This window comes from Gopherus flavomarginatus, chromosome 25 (genome assembly GCF_025201925.1).
Source record: "Gopherus flavomarginatus isolate rGopFla2 chromosome 25, rGopFla2.mat.asm, whole genome shotgun sequence".
In the NCBI taxonomy this organism is placed as follows: domain Eukaryota; kingdom Metazoa; phylum Chordata; order Testudines; family Testudinidae; genus Gopherus; species Gopherus flavomarginatus.
In genome coordinates this window covers 1,049,807-1,071,796 of record NC_066641.1, presented here as the reverse complement: position 1 = coordinate 1,071,796, position 21,990 = coordinate 1,049,807, and the positions used below count along the sequence as shown (strand labels likewise).

The following is a 21,990-nucleotide window of genomic DNA, read 5'->3' as shown; positions in this document are numbered from 1 at the left end:
GTGACTCGACTGGGGGCTGAGAGCTCTCTGCTGGTCAGCTGCTCGCACACTGCACAGGCATTCCGGGATCCCTCTTAGGAGACACGGAGAACCACAATACTGGGCAGATGCTTCATGGCTAGCGCAGCAGGAAACTCCAAATCCAAACACTCAAAGTCACCTTCGAATCTCTGTATTGAATGACCTTCCTGTTTGCCCCATACACATCTGTCTGCCTGGCTGGCCCCCATTACCATGGGAGCTGAGAACCCCTCCATGTTTTTCTCATCACACCCCCCGGTGAGGGAGGCAGGGCTGTGATCCCTATTGTACAGTTGGGGAACTGAGACAGAGACCAAGGGCCCGCAGGCAGGCTGTAAGCTATGCATTGCACTCACAGGAACATCAAACATAAAACCGATAGTGACAGTCACTCGATTACTGCAAGAGGCTCAGCGACAACTGAAATTAGGAGGGATACGAACCAGGATCCCTGGAGCTTGGCATCTTCAAGGCTGCAAACCCAGCATTTGACCTCAGCCTCACCCTCTGCATCAGGTGACACAGATCGCGTGAAGGGCTGCAGCAGGGTCCCAGCTAAGAGGGCTAAGGTGCCAAGGAATCCAGGGAACTCTAGACGCAGAGCTCCGAAAAGCAGAGAATGGTCATAATTAATGTAGACCCACAAGCCACTTTGCAGGGAAAGGAGCTTATCCCAGGCCTGGTTTTGGTGCTTGAAAAGATATGAAAGCTGTGAAACTTGGCTAAAATAAGGGCATTTTTATGTCACTTTCCAGATTGCCATTGGTGACTCCCTGGGCCCGAGTCTCTTCTCCCTCATGGCAGCATAAACCAGGAGTAAATATAATGGTGTCAGAGTTCTAGTGACGTAAAACCCCGTAAGCCAGAGAAGAATCTGACCTGCTGCTCCCAAACATCCCAGAACCACTGTGAGCTCGTTTTGGTGTCATCCCATCATCCTGCCTAAAGACTGTTCAGCAGCAAAGACTCCAGGCCTGAGTCTCCATTGCTTCGTAGGTCACCTACATTTAGGGACAAGAGAACACAGAATCACCATATGGTGATGCTACCCTCTTTCTGGCTGGGGTTCTCTGCTTGGTGTCCCCGTCAGGCTCCCTTCTTATGACCCTTTGACCGCACTCCTGTCTCTGTTCTTTTATTAGCTGTCCCCCGAAATCAGTTGGGTTTTTGAGGTCCTGCAGATCCTCCCCTTAGGCTGGGGGGGGATCCTTTAGCAGTAGGTGGGCTTCTGCCCGCCCACTTCCCGGAAACCCAATAGGTACAGGCCCACATAACACAGAGAGCTGCACGCACATTTCATCAGGGCGCACATCCAGGGAATTTTATTTATTTATTTTTTTAAAGGCGAACATCATAAAGGTTGGGTTGCGGGAGGGAGTTCGGGGTGTGGGAGGGGGTGTAGTGTGCAGGAAGGGGCTCAGGGCAAGGGACTGGGGCAGAGGAGGGATGCAGGGTGTATGAGGGGGCTCAAGGCAGGGGGCTGGGGTGCAGGAGGGGTGCAGGGTGCAGCCGGGGGCTCAGGGCTAGGGGTTGAGGTGCAAGGTGCAGGCAGGGGGCTTAGGGCTGGGGGCTGGGGTACAGGAGGGGTGCAGGGTGTGACAGGGAACTTAGGGCAGGGAGTGGGGGTGCAGGGTGTGGCAGGGGTCTCAGGGCAGGGAGTTGGGGTGGGGTGCAGGAGAGGGCTCAGGGTAGGGGGTTGGGGTATGGGGTGCAGGCAGGGGGCTCAGGACAGGGAGTTGGGGTGCAGGAGGTGTGCAGCAGGAGGTTCAGGACAGGGAGTTGGGATGCAGGAGGGGTGCAAGGTGCAGGCAAGGGGCTTAGGGCAGGCAGTTGGGGGGCAGGGTGCAGGAGGGGTTCGGGGTCTGGCCCAGCACCACTTACCTGCAGCGGCGCGCTCCCTGCCTGCCTGCCTACCCTGGCCCCACTGCTCACCAGGTCCCTGCGTGGCCCCTGGGGATGGGCACAGGGCTCCATGCGCTGCCCTTACCACACCTCCAGGTACCTCCCCCAAAGCTCCCATTGATCACGGTTCCCTGTTCCCAGCCAATGGGAGCTGCGGGGGGAGGTGCCTGGAGCAACGCACAAAGCCCTCTGCCCTCCCTGGGGCCCCAGGGACGTGGTGCTGTGCCTGCCACTTCTGGGAGCTGCATGGGGCCTGCGGCCTCATGGGGGGCAAATCTCACAGCCGGATCCAAAGCCCTGAGGAGCCAGATCTGGCCTGTGGGCATTAGGGTGTGCATGGGCACACCCGGCACACCCCGTGTGCACACCTGTGGAGCTGCATATGTGACCCATAATGGTAAATAAGTTAAGAACCACTGCTGTGGAGCATGTTAAACAGATGCTACTAAAATCAGACATTTTTAAGTCAGCAGTTGCAGATACCTTACATCCAAGAGTTTTAAAGGAGCTAGCTGAGGAGCTCGCTGAACTGTCAACGCTGATTTTCAATAAGTCTTGGAGCACCAGAGATGTTCCAGAAGATTGGAAGGCAGCTAATGGTGTCTCAGTTTTTAAAAAGGTAAACGGGATGACCTGGGTAACTATAGGCCTGTCAGCCTGACTTCAATCCTGGTCAAGATAATAGAATGGCTGAGATCAATTAATAAAGAACTTCGGAAGGGTAATGGAATTAATGCAAATCAACATGGGTTCATGACGAATACATCCTGTCAAACTAACTCGATATCTTTTTTTGATGAGATTAGAAGTTTGGTTGATAAAGGTAATAGCATTGATGTAATAGACTTAGACTTGGTGCTGCATGATAGTTTGATTAAAAAACTAGAATGATATAAAATTAACATGGCACACGTTAAATGGATTAAAAACTGGCTAACTGATAGGTCCCAAAATGTAACTGTAAATAGGGAATGGTTATTGAGTGGGCATGGTCTGCAAGGAGTAGGTATTGGCCCTACACTATTTAATGTTTTTATTAATGACCTGGAAGAAAACAAAATCACTGATAAAGTTTGCAGATGACACAGAAATTGGGGATGTGGTAATAATGAAGAGGACGGGTCACTGATTCAGAGCGATGCTTGGGTAAAGTAGGTGCAAATAAACAGTATGTGTTTTAACATGGCTTTCTACGATAGTGGTGACCAGATGCTCCCAATCTACCACTTCTGTACTCATAGGCGCTAACTTTTCCTGGCACCGGTGGGTGCTCGTGCCCTGCCCCCGGCCCCACCTTGACTCCGCTCCTGCCCCACCCAGTGGCGAAGCCAGGTTTTAACAGCAGGAGGAGCGAACAAATAAAAACAGGTGCCACCCACTGCAAAGAAAAAGAAAACCCCCAACTGACTCGGAGCAGCTGAAGGACCCACCGCCGAAGACCCAGAGTGGACTTGGAGCGCCACCGGGTGAGTAAAAGCGCCGCAGAAGACCCAGAGCGCCGCCGGGTGAGTAAAGATTAAAAAGGCGCCACTTTTCTGCTCAGTGGGAGCGGCCGCTTCCCTTGCTCCCCCCCAGCTGTGCTACTGGCCCTGCCCCCATTCTAATCCCTTCCCCAAAGTCCCTGTGCCAACTCTGCCCCTATTGGATTCCCTCCCCAAATCCCCGCCTCGGCCCCACCTCTTCCACACCTCCTTCCCTGAGCGCGCTGCATTCCCGTTCCTCCTCCATCCCTCCCACAGCTTGTTTTGCAGCGGGAAGCGCTGGGAGGAGAAGCAGGGACGGCATGCTCAGGGGAGGAGGCGGAGGTGAGCTGGGACGGGGCGGGGAGCTTGGCTGCCAGTGGGTGCATGCACCAATTTTTGCCCGTGGGTGCTCCAGCCCCGGAGCACCCACAGAGTCGGCCCCTATATCTGTACTGACATGTTACTAATTAGTTTGGATACTAAACTGAAACCATCCACTCAATGCACAGCGGCAGTCAAAAAAGTGAACAGAATGTTTGGAATCATTAAGAAAGGAATAGATAATAAGACAGAAAATATCATATTGTCTCTATATAAATCCAGGGTATGGTCACATCTTGAATACTGCATGTCACCCCATTTCAAAAAAGGTATATTGGTATTGGAAAAGATACAGAAAAGGGCAACAAAAATGATTAGGGGTATGGAACAGCTGCTATAGGAGGAGAGATTAAAGACTGTGACTTTTCAGCTAGGAAAAGAGACGACTAAGGAGGGATAAGATAGAGGTCTATAAAATCATGACTGGTGTGGAGAAAGTAAATAAGGAAGTGTCATTTACCCCTTCTCATAACACAAGAACTAGGGGTCACCAAATGAAATTAATAGGCAGCAGGTTTAAAACAAACAAAAGGAAGTATTTCTTCACACAATGCACAGTCAACCTGTGGAACTCCTTGTCAGAGGATGTTGTGAAGGCCAAGACTATAACAGGGTTAAAAAAAGAACTAGATACATTCATGGAGGATGGGGCCATCAATGGGTATTAGCTAGGATGGGTAGGGATGGTGTCCCTAGCCTGTTTACCAGAAGCTGGGAATGGGAGCAAGGGATGGATCACTTGGTCTGTTCATTCTCTCTGGGTTACCTGGCATTGGCAGTGTCAGCAGACAGGATACTGGGCTAGATGGACCTTTGGTCTGACCCAGTATGGCCATTCCTATGTTCCCATAAGGTGTGATTAGAGCTGCACAAGTATCCCTGGGTGGGAATCTTGTTGATTTACGCAATGGCATTATGAGACTGCCTGTAGTGACTAACCAAAATAATGATGCCTCATCTGCAAATTTTGCCACCCATAATCCACATCCTGTTCCAGCTCATTTGTTACACAGGTGCCTTTATATATATATATAAGTGGAGTAATGTTGAGGCCAGTTTTTCACTCCAAGCAGAGCTTACTCATAGACTTTAAGGTCAGAAGAGACCATTATGATCATCTAGTCTGACCTCCTGCACAGTGCAGGCCACAGAATCTCACCCACCCACTCCCGTAACAACCCCCTAACCTATGTCTGAGTTATTGAAGTCCTCAAATTGTGGTTTGAGGACTTCAAGTTGCAGAGAATCCTCCAGCAAGTGACCCGTGCCCCATGCTGCAGGGGAAGGCGAAAAACCTCCAGGGCCTCTGCCAATCTGCCCTGGAGGAAAACTCCTTCCCAACCCCAGATATGGCAATCAGCTAAACCCTGACCATGTGAGCAAGACTCACCAGCCAGCACCCAGGAAAGAATTCTCTGTTCTAATTCAGTGTGATGGAGTAGGGGCTGTCTGCGTGGGGAATGGGAGAGCAGGGGAGGACTTTAGGGGATGGACGATACCGGAGCCTGTAACCTGAGCTAGGTAAGGGAGGGGAAAGGTCAACACCTTTGCCCGGGAAGGGGGACAAAGGAAGGGAGTGGCAGGAGGGAAGCAGTTTGAGTTTGGGCTTGGGGCTGGATGGGCGGAATTCAGGGTATCCTAGCTAGGATCCAAGCACCCTGAAAGCCCAGAAGGACTCGATGGAGGGGTCCTGACTGTGCCTGCAAGCTCTGCTGTAACCTGTGTTCCTGTTGTCCAATAAACCTTCTGTTTTACTGGCTGGCTGAGAGTCACTGTGGGTCCCAGGAAGAGGGGTGTAGGACTGGACTCCCCACACTCCATGACAGTCAGATCCCAACTCATCTAACATCCCATCACATACCACTGGGCATACTTACCTGCTGATAATCAAAGATCAATTGCCAAATTAATTGTCAAAATTAGGCTATCCCATCATATCCCTCTATAAACTTATCAAGCTTAGTCTTAAAGCCAGATATGTCTTTTGCCCCCACTACTCCTCTTGGAAGGCTGTTCCAGAACTTCACTCCTCTAATGGTTAGAAACCTTTGTCTAATTTCAAGTCTAAACTTCCTAGTGTCCAGTTTATATCCATTTGTTCTTGTGTCTACATTGGTACTAAGCTTAAATAATTCCTCTCTCTCCCTAATATTTACCCCTCTGATATATTTATAAAGAGCAATCATATCCTCCCTCAACCTTCTTTTGGTTAGGCTAAACAAGCCAAGCTCTTTGAGTCTCCTTTCATAAGACAGGTTTTCCATTCCTCGGATCATCCTAGTAGCCCATCTCTGAACCTGTTCCAGTTTGAATTAATCCTTCTTAAACATAGGAGACCAAACTGCACACAGTATTCGAGATGAGGTCTCACCAGTGCCTTGTATAAACGGTACTAACACCTCCTTATCTTTGCTGGAAATACCTCGGCTGATGCATCCTAAAACTGCATTAGCTTTTTTAACGGCCATATCACATTGGTGGCTCATAGTCATCCTGTGATCTACCAATACCCCAAGGTCCTTCTCCTCCTCTGTTTTTTCCAGCTGATGTGTCCCCAGTTTATAACTAAAATTCTTGTTATTAATCCCTAAGTGCATGACCTTGCACTTTTCACTATTAAATTTCATCCTGTTACTGTTACTCCAGTTTACAAGGTCATCCAGATCTATCCCGGTCCTTCTCTGTGTTAGCAATACCTCCCAGCTTTGTGTTGTCTGCAAACTTTATTAGCACACTCCCACTTTTTGTGCCAAGGTCAGTAATAAAAAGATTAAATAAGATTGTTCCCAAAACTGATCCCTGAGGAACTCCACTAGTAACCTCCTTCCAGCCTGACAGTTCACCTTTCAGTATGACCCATTGGAGTCTCCCCTTTAACCAGTTCCTTATCCACCTTTCAATTCTCATATTGATCCCCATCTTTTCCAATTTGACTAATAATTCCCCATGTGGAACTGTATCAAATGCCTTACTGAAATCGAGGTAAATTAAATCCACTGCATTTCCTTTGTCTAAAAAATCTGTTACCTTCTCAAAGAAAGAGATCAGGTTGGTTTGGCACGATCTACCTTTTGTAAAACCATGTTGTATTTTGTCCCAATTACCATTGACCTCAATGTCCTTAACTACTTCAAATTTTTTTCCAAGACCTTACATACTACCGATGTCAAACTAACAGGCCTATAGCTACTCGGATCACTTTTTTCCCCCCTTTCTTTAAAATAGGAACTACGTTAGCAATTCTCCAGTCGTACGGTACAACCCCTGAGTTTACTGATTAATTAAAAATTCTTGCTAACGGGCTTGCAATTTCATGTACCAGTTCCTTTAATATTCTTGGATGAAGATTATCTGGGCCCTCCAGTTTTGTCCCATTAAGCTGTTTGAGTTTGGCTTCTGCTTCGGATGTGGTAATATCTACCTCCATATCCTCATTCCCATTTGTCATCCTACCATTATCCCTAAGCTCCTCGTTAAAGATTGAGGCAAAGTATTTGTTTAGATGTTGGGCCATGCCTAGATTATCCTTAACCTCCATTCCATCCTCAGTGTTTAGCGGTCCCACTTCTTCTTATTTATATGGCTACAGAACCTTTTACTATTGGTTTCAATTCCCTTTGAAAGGTCCAACTCTACATGGCTTTTGACCTCTCACTTTATCCCTACATGTTCTGACCTCACTAAGGTAGCTTTCCTTGCTAATCCCTCCCATCTTCCACTCCTTGTAGGCTTTCTGCTTTTTCTTAATCACCTCTCTGAGATGCTTGTTCATCCAGCTTGGTCTACAACTCCTGCCTATGAGTTTTTCCCCTTTCTTGGGATGCAGGCTTCTGATAGTTTCTGCAGCTTTGACTTGAAGTAATTCCAGACCTCCTCCGCCTTTTAGATCCACAAGTTCTTCAGTCCAATCCACTTCCCTAACTAGTTTCCTTAATTCTTTAAAGTTAGCCCTTTTGAAATAAAAAACCCTAATCCCAGATCTATTTTTGTTTATCCTTCCATCTAGTTTGAACTGAATTAGCTCATGATCACTCAAAACAAGGTTGTCCCCTACAACCATTTCTTCTATGAGGTCCTGACTACTCACCAAAAGCAAATCTAAAATGGCATCCCCTCTTGTTGGTTCTTCAACTACTTGGTGAAGAAATCCATCAGCTATCACATCCAGAAAAATCTGAGCCCTATTATTGTTTCTAGGGCTTGTCCTCCAGTCTATATCTGGTAAATTAAAGTCTCCCAAGATCACACAATTCCCATTAGTGTTTATTTCATTAAAAACATTAAAGAGGTCTCTATCCATATCCAAATCAGATACTGGCGGTCTGTAGCACACCCCAAGCACTATCTCAGGGAGGCTCTAGTAGCTTTCTTCCCCAATGTGATTTTCGCCCAGACAGACTCTGTCTTATCCATTCCATGACTTATTTCTTTACAGTTAACCTCATCATTGATATACAATGTGGCACAAAGTTCCTCCTCTACCTTGGTGGGTCCTGCACTCATTGGCAGATTTGCTCCCCTCAGTGATCTTCCCCACAGTCTGAGTCAAGCTTCTCCTGTGTCTGATCAGGAGTTGGGAGGTTTGGGGGGAACCCGGGCCTGCCCTCTACTCCGGGTTCCAGCCCAGGGCCCTGTGGATTGCAGCTGTCTATAGTGCCTCCTGTAACAGCTACATGACAGCTACAACTCCCTGGGCTACTTCCCCATGGCCTCCTCCAAACACCTTCTTTATCCTGACCACAGGACCTTCCTCCTGGTGTCTGATAACACTTAGTCCTCCAGCAGCATACCCTCTCACTCCCAGCTCCTCTCACACACTCCCTCTCCTCTGGCTCCCACTCACCTGACAGGAGTGAGCTCCTTTTTAAACCAAGGTGCCCTGATTGGCTGCAGGTGATCTAATTAGCCTGTCTGCCTTAATTGGTTCTAGCAGGTTCCTGATTACTCTAGTGCAGCCCCTGCTCTGGTCACTCAGGGAACAGAAAACTACTCATCCAGTGACCAGTATATTTGCCCTCTACCAGACTCCTGTACCCCACTGGTCTGGGTCTGTCACAAATGCTACTCCACTACCTTTGCCTTTATTTCTGTATTTCCTAAACAGCACATAGCCTTCAAATACCTGTACTCCAGTCATGACTACTATTCCACCATGTTTCTGTTACCCCTATAATAACCGGTTTCACTTCCTGCACCAGTAGCTCTAGTTCCTCCATTTTGTTACCTAGGCTCCTCGCATTAGTGTAGAGACATCTTAATTTTTGCCGTTTGGTTTCACTGACATTCTTTATCTGGTTAGGCACAGACATTCTAGCACCAGTATCACCTATTAGACTGGTATCTACACTACCCTTCTTCCTTCTGTCCATTCTCCTACCCATGGCTGTATCCTTTCTTATTTTGTTTTCTTCCCTCTCAATGTTAAATTCTGGCATGAAGATTACCTGGACATCTCCCAACCATCTCCCACCGATTCCTAGTTTAAAGCTCTCTTAATCAGTTGTGCCAGCCTCCATCCTAGAAGTCTATTTCCCTCCTTACTCAGGTGAAGTCCATCCCGAGAGAACAGTCCTCTATTCACGAATGCTTCCCAGTGGCCGTACATCCCAAAGCCCTCCTTATAGCACCACTGCCTGAGCCATCTGTTGATCGCCATACTCTTGTCACACTTTTGTTGCCCTTTGTTGTGTAAGCAGAATACAATGTGCCCTCACATGGCCAGCGCACAATCTGTTTGATTTCCGGCCATTTTAAAATAAATCTGTTAGTTTACGAGTTAGAATGAATGAAAGACAATTATTAAAGACTGTTTCCTCCTGCCCCCAATCTTTGCTAGTCTATTTCCTATTTCCCTCGACTGGAAATGGCTGCCGCATCCCACAACTTGCAATGGGCTTGATGCTGCCCATCAGTCACAAATTAGTACCATGGTTAAGCTGCTTTAAGGGAGGCTTTCTCACTGGGGCAATTAAATTGTCCAGGTTTTTTAAAAAGTAAACTGCAAAACCAGAACTGCCACTAGATCCAGCCATAAGGACGGGCTCAGTGGCAGGCCTTGAATCTTGGCCACGCGGTACCACAGGACAGAGCACTCCCGTGTGAACAAAAGGACCATTACCCACACTGTAGTGTGGCCGGTAGAGGGAGACTGACACTGATTCGCACAACTCTGCTGTAAAGCTGTAGGACTCCTGGCTTCCATTCCTGGCCCTCGGGCGGGACTAGTACCTAGTGGTTAGAACAGTGGCTACAAATTACATACACATGCACATAGAGGTGGCCCTTTCCATGGGTCTGAGTGGCTGCGGGTATTAGCTCTCTTCATTGCGGGCAGGGTTCTGGGCCCAGCTCTGCCTGCAGATATGCTACCCAACTGCTCTGCTTTAGTGTTTATAAAACAAGGCTGGATTGACACTGTACTTGCCTGTATCTCAGTGAGGGACATGAGATGTTGCTCCATAATCCAGGCCATGCAGCACTTCATGGACAAGCTGAAATTTGTTTGCCAGTGCTCCAAGCCCAACACCCCTCCCTCTGCACTCAGGGCAGCGGGCGGAAGAGGGCCTGCTCCATGCCAGCCACCCGCCAGCACACCTGAGCATACCACGTGCGAGTGACGCTGCCCCTAGTAAAGATGGCTACTGCCATTGCCCATTGTTTTCAGGCTAAGCAGTTCAATTCCTTTATTTGGTCTTTTTTTTTTTTTAGTTGTTGCCAACATTTTTACAAGCTCCCCCCACAGCCTGCACACTCCATTTCCACACTGGTGTCACCCTGCTGGTTTCTGGTACCTTCCTGCTCCCCAGGATGTTGATGTCTGGTCGTTATTACCATGTGTTGTGCTCAGGTGACCGGTCCTGGGTCAGGCCAGCTGGGCTTTAGACACCCCGGCTCTGACTTTGCACACCGGCGAATGACACACACGCTGCAAGGCAGCGTTCAATCAGTGCTCAGGCAGCTCCCGCGCAGGCTGGGCATGCAGTCAGGGGAAGTAACAGCGCATACTGATCGTAGGGCAACGCTAGCAAAGCTAAGCAGCCTTGGGCTGTCACTGCATTTCTGCCACCAGCTGGCGCGGTGTGATGCTGCGCACACAGCCATGCTCCCAGCACAGCCCAGCCAGGGTTCAGCATCCGGCACCGGGCTGGCTGGTCACTTCAGCCCAGACATGTGAGGTGCAGCCTAACCCCTAATTCCCACAGCCCCTCGCTACAGTTGCCTTTTCCCTCCGCAGTAACTGAGCAACATTCACAGCGTCACGGCCCCGTGGTGAGCTGATTCCAGCATCCCGGATCACTCTCCAGGCGCCGGACGTGGTGCTGCACGACGCTACCAGTGCCTCACCAAGCTGCCTTGTTACCATGGCAACTGTGCTAAATAAGGGGGGGGGGGATAGCGCCCTTTGGTGGAGACCCAGCCAGCCAGTTAGCGATAAAATCCCTCTTGGTCTGTTCTCCGCTTGCTCTACCTGTAAAGGGTTCAGAACCTTCTCTCCTTCCCCGGGGTCACACCACTTCACCAGTGCAGGGACCTGGGCCTGTCACTGCTCCGGGCTCCAGCCAGGGACCCTGCCCACAGCAGCCAAGCACCCACTGCAATCCTGGGCCTCGGCCCACCCGGCCCCTTTCTCGTCATCCCATAGCTCAGGGCTAGTTCTCAGCCTCTCCTCCAGCCTCAGCAAATACAGCCGGAGCCCCGCTCTGCTTATCCCTCCAGCTCCCGCGGCACAGGGAGCAGAGAGGGGAGGCGAGCGGAGGCCCCGCCAGGACCTGACCTCCTAAGGCCCTGCAACGTCTTTCAGCTGAGCCTTCCCTGGACCCCAGGGCCTCACAGCTCCTCCTACCCCCTCCCCCTCCTTCTGCTTCCTTGGATTTCCAGCAGGGCCGCCCAGAGGATCCAGGGGGCCTGGGACAAAGCAATTTCGGGGGCCCTTTCCATAAAAAAAATGTTGCAATAGTATAGGATACTATATTCTTGTCAGGGCTGCCCAGAGGATTGAGGGGGCCTGGGGCAAAGCAATTTCAGGGGCCCTTTCCATAAAAAAAAATGTTGCAATAGTATAGGATACTATATTCTCATGGGGGCCCCCGTGGGACCCAGGGCCCCACTTGCCCCCTCTCTGGGCAGCCCTGATTTCCAGAGCCCTCAGAGGAGGCTGATGGAAAATGCTCTCTAGCGCAACCTGAACATCTGGGCTTGCTGCAGAACGGCCTGGGAGAGGCTCTCCAGCCCCTGCTATGCAGGGGTCAGACTGACCATCACAGTGAGCTGTTCTGGCCTTTAAATCGATGAATGACCCCCACGTAATTTGGATCAGCATTCACTGGCAGATCCCGTCCCTCAGCCCCGTTCTCCTCATGCACCAGCCCTTACGCCTGGGGGCAGTCAGCGAGCTGGCCTCACTGTATCCAGGTGTTTCAGAGCCATGCTTGAATTCAGCTAGTTAGCATTTAACACTGATGTTAAGGATGCAGCCCAGGCCACATGCTTGCTTCATGTGGCTGATATATCAGCGAACGGGCTGTTCTCTGCCTGGGCAAATGCTCCCAGAACACCACACTGAGGAAGAGTGGGTTAGACGTGCTCATGCTAATAATATAGGATGAAGAGAGGCAGCTTCCGCAAAGCTTTCTCTACAGATTTCCTGCTTGGTTGCTAATACTGGCAGACGGGGCGGCTCCAGGCCCCAGCACGCCAAGTGCGTGCTTGGGGCGGCATGCCACGGGGGGCGCTCTGCCAGTCGCCGGGAGGGCGGCAGGCAGGGCTTTGGTGGACCTCCCGCAGGCGTGCCTGCTGAGGGTCCTGGTCCTGTGGCTTCGGTGGAGCAGGCACGCCTGCATGAGGTCCACCGAAGCCGCGGGACCAGCGACCGGCAGAGTGCCCCCCATGGTATGCCACCCTGCTTCGGGCGGCGAAATGTCTAGAGCCGCCCCTGCTGGCAGATCATGTGATGTGCACTGCCCCTCCGCCAGCCCAGACACAGCTTTGGACAGTCTTACTTCCCCTTGGCAAATTGTATTTTTAAAACACCCACCTCATGGCGTTTGCTGGGTGCAGCTGGCCAAGGTGTTCCCATCACCAGCCTCTTTGTTCTACAGGGATGTTTTTCGTGAACTTTTTTAATCAACAGTTTTCCTTTGCTTGTTTTCTAGCTTTGAAAGGAAAAATTTTCCAAAAGGAATTTTTGTCAAATGCCAATGTTTCCCTTTGTGTTGGGTAGTGAGGCCGAGGGGAGGGAAAGCCCATCCCAGGGCTGAACCGACCAAACACTTCCTTATTTCAAAACTGGTCAGTGAAACATTTCAACACAAATTGCCAATAAAAAAAAATAATTCACAAAACACATCAAATGCCCAAACTGAAACTAAACGGATTTTACTTTTTCTCCATGATTTTTTTCCCCTTTGCTTTTTGACCAGCTGCTGCAAGACTCACTCTCACCCGGGGCGCTGCGAGCATTGCGCTCTCTCCCTTCTGCTGGGCTTCAGCTTTCAAAGCGCTTTGGGCCAGGATTTTAAAGGTATGTGGGTGCCTAAATGCCTTTAAAAATCTTGCCCTTTATTATTAGCCCAATTTTATAGATGGAGAAACTGAGGCACAAAGCAGTGCTGTGATTTGCCCAAGATGAGACAGCAAAGCTGGGCTAGAACTACAACACCCTATCCGCTGAGCTACATTGCCCTCCACACAGACAGCCCTGCCATGGCTCCATCTAAAGAAAAGGGCTGTGGACCTATCCACGTGCATCACAGAAACTCCTTCTGTGCGTGTGTTGGTGGGGAGGTGGGTTGGGGGAATGCTGTCATTTGGCAGTGCCATATTGCTTGACTGGGTCTTGGGCGTCACCCTGCCCTTGGCTGGTATTCTCATGCTCGCTTCCTGCTTTCCAAAGAAACTCTGCTCCATGTCACACCGTGTACTTGGCCAGGTTTCAACCCCGGCTGGCTAATCAGTAAAACCAGGAGCCACGCTAAACACAGGAACAGCCAGACAAACTAATAGGCGATCCAGATTTCACTCCTATGCAAAACCAGACATTTGGAAGAGAACCAGCAGCTCCACTGTCAAAAGAAAGGCCTTTGCCCTTGAGCCAGGGGGCAATTCCTGCAGAAAGAGTCAGGCTTTGTCCAGCCCAAAGGGATCAGTATCATCACCTAGTCTGACCTTGGGCAGAAAGTGGACAAGTGACTTTGTTATTGGCTGGGCATAGCACCCATGACTACTGACACTCACCTCAATGCCATTTTACTAGATCCTGTTTCATGTCCTTCATGCTGGGTAATAACAGGAGAGGACTCCCGCTTTCTAAAATCAAACTTAAGAGAACTAGTTGCTGAGTTGCTGCAACTGCAGCTGACATTCCAGCCATGTGCATGCAGACTGACTCTCGAGGGCCTCCTCCAATCTCTTCCCTCCTGCACCCTGGGCTCCTCTCTCCGCCTTCCATGCAGGCTGCTACTCCGGAGACCTGGCTTCTCTTCCTGACCCTGCCAATGACCTTGGGCAAATCCCTTTTGTTTCTCTTCCTGTTCACACTGTGACCGCTTTGGGGCAGGGGCAGGCTCAGAGAATTGCAGCTGGTTGGAAGATTATTGTGACAGTGTTTTCTCAATGAAAAGCAGCTTGTTGAACAATCCACACGTTTACACTCAAAAAACTGGTATCCTCTGATGCTGGCCAATGAAAACTCTTCAGTTCAAATAAAAAAAAATCTTTCATTCACTTTAATTCAAACCAAAACGCCACCTTGTCAGTGTTGTTGGGGCATCCCCCCCTTTTGTGTTTTTGGGTGACAGGAGTGCAAAAAAGCCCCCAACCAAACAAATTATGTTTTGATTCCAATGGAAACAAAATTTTGACAAAAAAAATCTATCACATTGTGAACTTGTTTCACAGAAAATAACGGCCATTTCCCCACTAGCCCTGCCTGCACTGTGTTTGTGTAGGGCCTAGTAGAACAGGGCGCGACTGTAACACAAATAATAGACAAGGCATGGACAGGACTTGTGGACTTGCCTGTGAATGGACATGATTCTTGCATACTCCCATGATTCTCCAGTGGCGATAGGGAGGAAGGCAGCTGTGCCTGTGCGGGATGGGTGCTGAAGGGGGGCTTGGGAGGGGGGCAGATGTTAGGGTGACAAAGGTGGGGGGAGAGAGAAGGGGGCCTGAGAGGACAGGGGGAGTGGGAGACAAGTCCAGGCCTTGTTCTGAGGCAGCAGTTGGGGGGAGCCCTGCTCCATGGGGGACATGCTCTGGGCAATGGAGGCAGAAGGAGCCAGGCTCATGGATATTCAGCTCAGAAATACTTGCCCACCCCATGGCAGCGCAGAACCCGACCCAGTGGGGCTCAGAGGCTCCAGGTCCCTGCCTCATGCACAGGTTGGCCCTGTCTGATGCTTTGAAATGTTGGCAGCCCTGTGTGGCGGCATCGCTGCCAATTCCAGGGGCATCCTGCTCCAGGGAGACCAGAGCAGATCCAGGCAATGCCCTAAAACAGCCAGTGAGCCATTTAAATGCATGGCCCAGGGCCTCTGCAGGCGCCCAGAGGACTTTGAACTAAGCCCCTCACTCAGGCGTGGGCAGGAGCCTGCAGAACTGGAGCGGTTTCCCTGGAGGAGAGAGAGCTGCGAGGGGACGGGTGGGCTCCTTTTAATTACAAAAGGGGAGTTTTCAAGGCGGGTTGGTTGGTTGACTTCAGCCCCCTCCTTGGCATGCACCGGCTCCAAGCTGTCTTAGCACCAGAGCCCACTCCCATCTCAGTAACACAGGCTAGGCTGGGGGGGACATGGCCCTGGAGTGGGACTGTGGAGACCGGGGCTCAAAGGGGGGTGTCTACATTGCTGCTCATTGTGCGGGGGGGGGGGGGGAAGAGGGAGCAAGGCACTTAGGGGAGTGCTCGGCCACTCCCACGGGGCAGAGGAGGCTGCTCTTGCTCTCCCTGGAAGCTGAGCTCTTTTGAAAACCTGTGTCTCGCTTCTCAGCACTATAACAACCTCGGGGGCATTAAGGGGTCATCCCCCACTGGCTGCAGGTGCTCAGGCATGCAGAGAGGGAGGCTGCGTGACACCTGGGCTGGAGCCCAGCAGAGGCGCTGCAGCGTGGTGTGCATAACATGCTGTTCTGGTCAGGGGTCCCAGGGGCTGCTTTGGCTGAGGGGCAGACGGGCACACAGAGGTGGATGCTGCAGCACCAGGGCCCAGAGGGTGGTGAGAGCTGTGTGGGAGGCTTGCTGGCAGTTCCAAGAGTGCAGGCATGAGGTGGACAGCTCATGCTGTCCCCACTTCACTATCTGGTAGGTTGTCCAGCTCCTTCTCCAGTACCTGCCTGGGTTACTTTCACTTGTAGGGAAGTGAAAGTGCACAGCCCTATGCAGGACCCTCCCTTCTCAGCAGCTGGACAGCCGAAAGCTCAGAGGCCCTGTGCTCTCCTGGGGCCGTTCTCCTGGGGAACAGCCTGGTACCAACCCTGGTGAGCATGAGTGTTTTGCAGAATGACCGATCTGGTGCCTGTTTTCTCTGACTCTGTTTTCCCATCTCTAAAGGAGGCGCACTGGTCACATGGCTCCAGTGGCCAATGGCACAAAGTCATCCTAGGCAGCTGCAGTCCAGCATCAGCATTGCCAATTTATTAAGGACTGTCGCCACCATTGTCTGTAGTTCAGGCTGGGACAATTCAGTGTCACACACTAGCAGCCGCCATGGTCCAGCCCAGGGACTCTGCTCCTTGCTTTCACTGTTGGCTCTGGCTCGCCGCCCGGCTTAGCTGTCTGGGAAGATGTAGCTGTACTGATTTAAGATGTGCTCCACTATCTGGTTTTGGAAGACCATGTGCATTGCCATGTTTACTTCCTCGGTCTCTGGTCTCAGGAGAGTGGGCCCAAACACAATCGCCACGCTTTGCACAGACATCCGGTTCTGCTCCTTGTAGTCGATCACGCTGGAGGGAGAAGGACAGCCAGTGATTGGGAACTGCCAGGGGCGTCTCTCACTCTGATGAATGCTGCACCTGACAGGAATGGGCTGAGACCAGAACTACGCCTGGCGTGAATCCAGCACAGCATGGCAGTGCCAGGGGATCAGGGCTCAACAAGCAAAGGAAGGAACCCAGTGATCCCAGGGCTCATCCACTGTTTTCTGATGGGAAGTTGGGTTTTTGACTAAATGAATTTTTTCACAGACATGTCTGCTTTCCACAGAAAAGTGAATGCCCGAAAACCAAAATATTTCAATTCAAAAATTCTGCTGCGATGTCTGTAGGAGTTGTAATTTGGTTGCCTCAAGACCCCATTGTCCTCCAGCTGCTAGGCTCCTCAACCAGACTACAACTCCCATGATGCATCACAGCCAGGGCCTCCCATATGTACTGCCTCTTCTGTTCAAGAGGGCAGACCATGATGCATTGTGGGAGATGTAGTCCAACCAGGGAGCTTGGCCTATAGACAGGAGTCTACCAAATTTGCGGCTATAAAAATGGCATCACGGACTGTGAAATCTGGTCTTTCCCTGAAATCTGGTCTTTTGTGTGCTTTTTACCCTACACTATAGGCAGTGCCACTGCTGGCAACAGGCAGAAGTAAGGGTGGCATGGTAGGCTATTGTCGCCCTTGCTTGTGTGCTGCCTTAAGAGCTGGGTGGCCAGAGAGCATCAGCTGCTGGCTGGGCTCCCATCTCTGAAGGCAGCGTCGCCGCCAGCAGCAGCACAGAAGTAAGGGTGGCAATACCACAACCCCCCTAAAATGGGCTTGCAACCCCCTCTTGGGTTGGAACTCCCAGTTTGAGAAATGCTGCAGAGAAAATCACATTTTTTGAGTTGGTCATGGCATAAATAGCAAATTTTGTAGACACATCCGCAAAATTTGCTATTTATGCCATGACAAACGTGCGAAAAATGTGTGATTTCTCCATGATTTAAGTAGACCCTTACCTACAGAAGAGAAAGGGAACATAAATTATAACTCAATGAGGCACAAAATATTTTGGGTTTTGAACATAATTTTTTGCCATTCAAATTTTCATTGAAAAAGAAAAATATCAACATTTTCCACAGAACATTTCGCTACAACATTTGTTTTTTTTGTTTTTGCTTTAAGTAAAATCCCTCCTCCCCCTGCTTTCCACCCAACTCTGGCTGAGCATCCTGCAGCGGGAGAGGCTGTTAAAACCCAGAAGGGTGGGAGCGGTCTGCAGAGTCCCACAGGGTGCTCCAAGCACAACAATTGAGCTGAGGAAGAACCCTATAAGGGGCATGGCCAGGGGAGTTTTGAAGGGTCTTCCAGCAGCCAAGGCTAAGATCAGGGGTGAAAATTCTCCCCCGCCTCCCCCGAGGAGACTAGCAGGGAAAGGCACATGGGTACAAAGGAAACCAGCAGTGACTTAATTTTCTTCTCCCCTTCCAAGGTCCTGCCACTAGATTTGGCTTCCTCAGACTGCACCGTACCCTGGAAGATCTGCCCCAATATACCTGCCAAGGGTAGCACCAGGCCCCTACGGCTATGAGCACCATGCTGCCTTCTCTCCCCTACTCCAGTCCAGCACCATGGTACAGGATGGCACGGGCTGGGACGAGCACCTCATAACACTGCTAATGAAAGTCAAGGGAAAGGAAGTGGCATAGACTTGCAGGATTAGTGCTCAGGCAGGAGCAGTGATCTCTGGCCTCCCTTGCTCCTGATGGCCGTGTTCAGACATAGAGGAGAATTACATGAATGGCTGGGGACTGTGCAGATCAAAGCACGAAGATCCGTACACATAGAGAGACCTGGGTATCAGGGCAAGAACTCACCGGCAGAGGTGTTGGAAGAGAATCTTCATGGTGTCATGGTTGACCTCAGGTAGGGAACACACCAGGTCACGGATGCACCTGCTGCGCTTCGCCTGGTCATGTATTTCTACAACCAGATGGAAAACCAGGTCATTCCACCTCATCAGGACTGGGCATCAGAGCCAGGGGCGGGAGACCCTGGACTAGGACTCAGGAGATCTGGGCTGTCGCCTGGCTCTGCCACCGACTGGCCATGTGACCTTGAGGAAAGATGTGGGACTGGTGCAAGTTGTCACAGCTCCATTGAAATTGCTGGAGCTATAGCGATTTCCACCGGGTGAGGATCTGCCCCTATGTGATTTGCCCAGGGACACCACCACCTCTCAGAGTTCCAAGGATAAATCCACTCATGCTCTTGCTGTGCTCAGACATTACAGGGGGTGGGACCGTCTGACAAGTAGCTAGATATAGAAATCACATCTTCCCCCAGGGAACCAAGTTGGCTGGTGCTACATCCTGGTTCAGGACAGCCTGTGGGCCAGAAATCATTTATCTCTGGTGTGGCTCCAGCTTTGCCATGCAGCCAGTGAAAGGCTGTGACTGTACCAAGCTACTCCCATGAACAGCAGTTCAAACCTTGCCTGGACTCTCAGCCCACGGCTCTGGCACCAGGCACGGAACACAGGCTGGGTCTGTTGGCCCACATCCAAACCAGCCAGGCCTACCTCTCTGGCCTTGTACCTCAAACAGAGACTGCAGAAGGCTTTAACCTTCCATGTGCTTCTCATGCATCCTCCTCAACAAATCACAGCTCAGCTGTGAAAGCAGAGCTGGTTGGATGGCTCCATAATACGGAGCCATTTTCAGAATGGCAAGTGTCCAGAACAGCGGTCTGTGCTGAGTGGGCACCAGCATTCTCAGTCAAAACCCATGATGTCTTAGCATGTGTCTACACGGGGCAGGTGTAACTCCCCACCCAGCTCAGGTACACACACGCACTAAAAAGAGCTGGTTCACTGTGCTGGCACGGGTGGTGGCTCGGGCTAGCTGCCCATGTATGTACCTGGGGGGGATCATAGAATATCAGGGCTGGAAGAAACCTCAGGAGGTCATCTAGTCCAACCCCCTGCTCAAAGCAGGACCAATTCCCAACTAAATCATCCCAGCCAGGGCTTTGTCAAGCCTGACCTTAAAAACCTCTAAGGAAGGAGATTCCACCACCTCCCTAGGTAACCCATTCCAGTGCTTCACCACCCTACTAGTGAAATAGTGTTTCCTAATATCCAGCCTAAACTTCCCCCACTGCAACGTGAGACCATTGCTCCTTGTTCTATCATCTGCTACCACTGAGAACAGTCTAGATCCATCCTCTTTGAAACCCCCTTTCAGGTAGTTGAAAGCAGCTATCAAATCTCCCCTCACTCTTCTCTTCTGCAGACTAAACAATCCCAGTTCCCTCAGCCTCTCCTCATAAGTCATATGCACCAGCCCCCTGATCATTTTTGTTGCCCTTCGCTGGACTCTTTCCAATTTTTCCACATCCTTCTTGTACTGTGGGGCCCAAATCTGGACACAGTACTCCAGATGCTGAATAGAGGGAAATGATCACGTCCCTTCATCTGCTGGCAATACTATTTATACAGCCCAAAATGCCATTAGCCTTCTTGGCAACAAGGGCTCACTGTTGACTCATATCCAGCTTCTCATCTACTGTAACACCTAGGTCCTTTTCTGCAGAACTGCTGTCTAGCCATTCGGTCCCTCATCTGTAGCAGTGCATGGGATTCTTCCATCCTAAGTGCAGGACTCTGCACTTGTCCTTGTTGAACCTCATCAGATTTATTTTGGTTCAATCCTCTATTTTGTCTGGGTTCCCCTGTATCCTATCTCTACCTTCCAGCGTATCTACAACTCCTCCTAGTTTAGTGTCATCTGCAAACTTGCTGAGAGTGCTGCCCACGCCATCCTCCAGATCATTAATGAAGATATTGAACAAAACTGGCCCCAGGACTGACCCTTGGGGCACTCCACTTGATACCGGCTGCCAATTAGACATGGAGCCATCGGGAATGTTAGCCCGAGCTGCCACTCATGCCTCTGTGTCCATGCTGCTATTTTTAGGTGTTATCTCACAGAGAGCTAGTGCATGTCTACCTACTCACACTGGATATCACATCTCCCAGCCACAGCATAACTGTACCCTTAATGATAATAGGAGAGATCCCTTCAGAGTCTGCTCGTGTCTTGGCTGGGGAGATGGGGCCAGGCTTTGGGGCTGAATTGTGGAGTGAAGGGGCTCAGGAAATCCAAATGAGCACAGCCCTGCTGGCCACCACCCACACTGCAGGTGTCAGACAGGCCGTGGCTTCTCTTGTCCCTTACTTATCGCAGTGATGAATTTGTCAAAGTAGCTGAATGGGAAGAGTGGCTCTGGCAACTCCCGAAAGAAGAGCTTCAGAGCTCCCGTGATGACGTGGACATCCTCCCACCGGCCATCATCCAGGTCCAGATGTTCATCTGCGGGAAGGAGGCAGGTAGGTTAGCCAATGTCTGATACTGGGGTGGGAGGGGCTTGCTCCATGCCATGTATGGATCTACGTCAAGTCAGGCAGTCCTGGGCCCTGATGTGCACACACTTGTGCAAGCTCAGGGCACAGAGGTGAGTGTGCTCTTTGGTGGTCCAAAGGGGGAAGGAAGTGTCAGATACACATTTCTACCAGCGAGGGGCTTAGCTATTGGATCGAGCTACTGAAGGAAGGGGGAGAGTCTTCGACTCTTGATGTCTGCAGCTTCAGACTGGAAGATGCTTTAGCCACACACAAGTTACTGGGCTCAACATGGGGTGATGGGGCGAGGGTGTCTGGCCTGTGCTAGCAGGGGGTCAGCCCTAACCTCTGTGAATCCAAACAGGAGTAGAATGCTGGCCCTCCCTGGTGGAGCCCATTTCCTGGAAGTTGTCTCTGCATCACTGGAGACCTCACAGAGTTTAACAACAGAGGAGGATTAAATGTACAATTTACTGCCTGCAACCTCGTCAGCTCTCAAATGAAGCCAGGCTGGGTCTGCTCAGCACTCGGACAGGAGATCTCTAGAGAAACTCCAGGGGATGTTGGTGATCCATTAGCAGGCCAACTTCCCTCAGAGGGTGCGTCTACACTGCATCTGAGGTGCTGTTGCCACATGTGTAAACATACACACTCCAGCTTTATCTGCACTAGCAAGGCTAAAAACATCAGTGTGACCACGATGGCACAGGCTCAGCAGAGACTAGCAATGCGAGTCCGTACGTAGGGTCCCCGGTCTGCTTAGACAGCCTGTGCCATCATATCTACATGGCTGTACTTCACTGTGCAAGCACAGTTATGTCTACCAGTGTTGCACTCCCACCTTGGATTGCAGTGTAGATACACCCTGAGCCGGGACTCTCCTAATATCAGTGTGTGTTAAGGGCGCTGTGCTA

At 50.7% G+C, this 21,990-nt stretch overlaps 1 protein-coding gene across 4 annotated transcripts in view; it reads right to left on the bottom strand.

The window, feature by feature from the left end:
* Positions 1-14,462: 14,462 nt before the first annotated feature.
* Positions 14,463-21,990, bottom strand: part of ARHGAP27 (Rho GTPase activating protein 27) — an 81,744-nt gene continuing 74,216 nt past the window's right edge. For all 4 annotated transcript variants that reach the window (XM_050935068.1, XM_050935067.1, XM_050935069.1 and 1 more), the window contains 3 exons: positions 20,913-21,047; positions 18,552-18,657; positions 14,463-16,706 (listed from right to left, as the gene is read on the bottom strand). In XM_050935068.1, the coding sequence (XP_050791025.1) occupies positions 16,529-16,706; positions 18,552-18,657; positions 20,913-21,047 (419 nt within the window). In that variant the 3' untranslated portion in view covers positions 14,463-16,528. The remainder of the gene's footprint in view (positions 16,707-18,551; positions 18,658-20,912; positions 21,048-21,990) is intronic.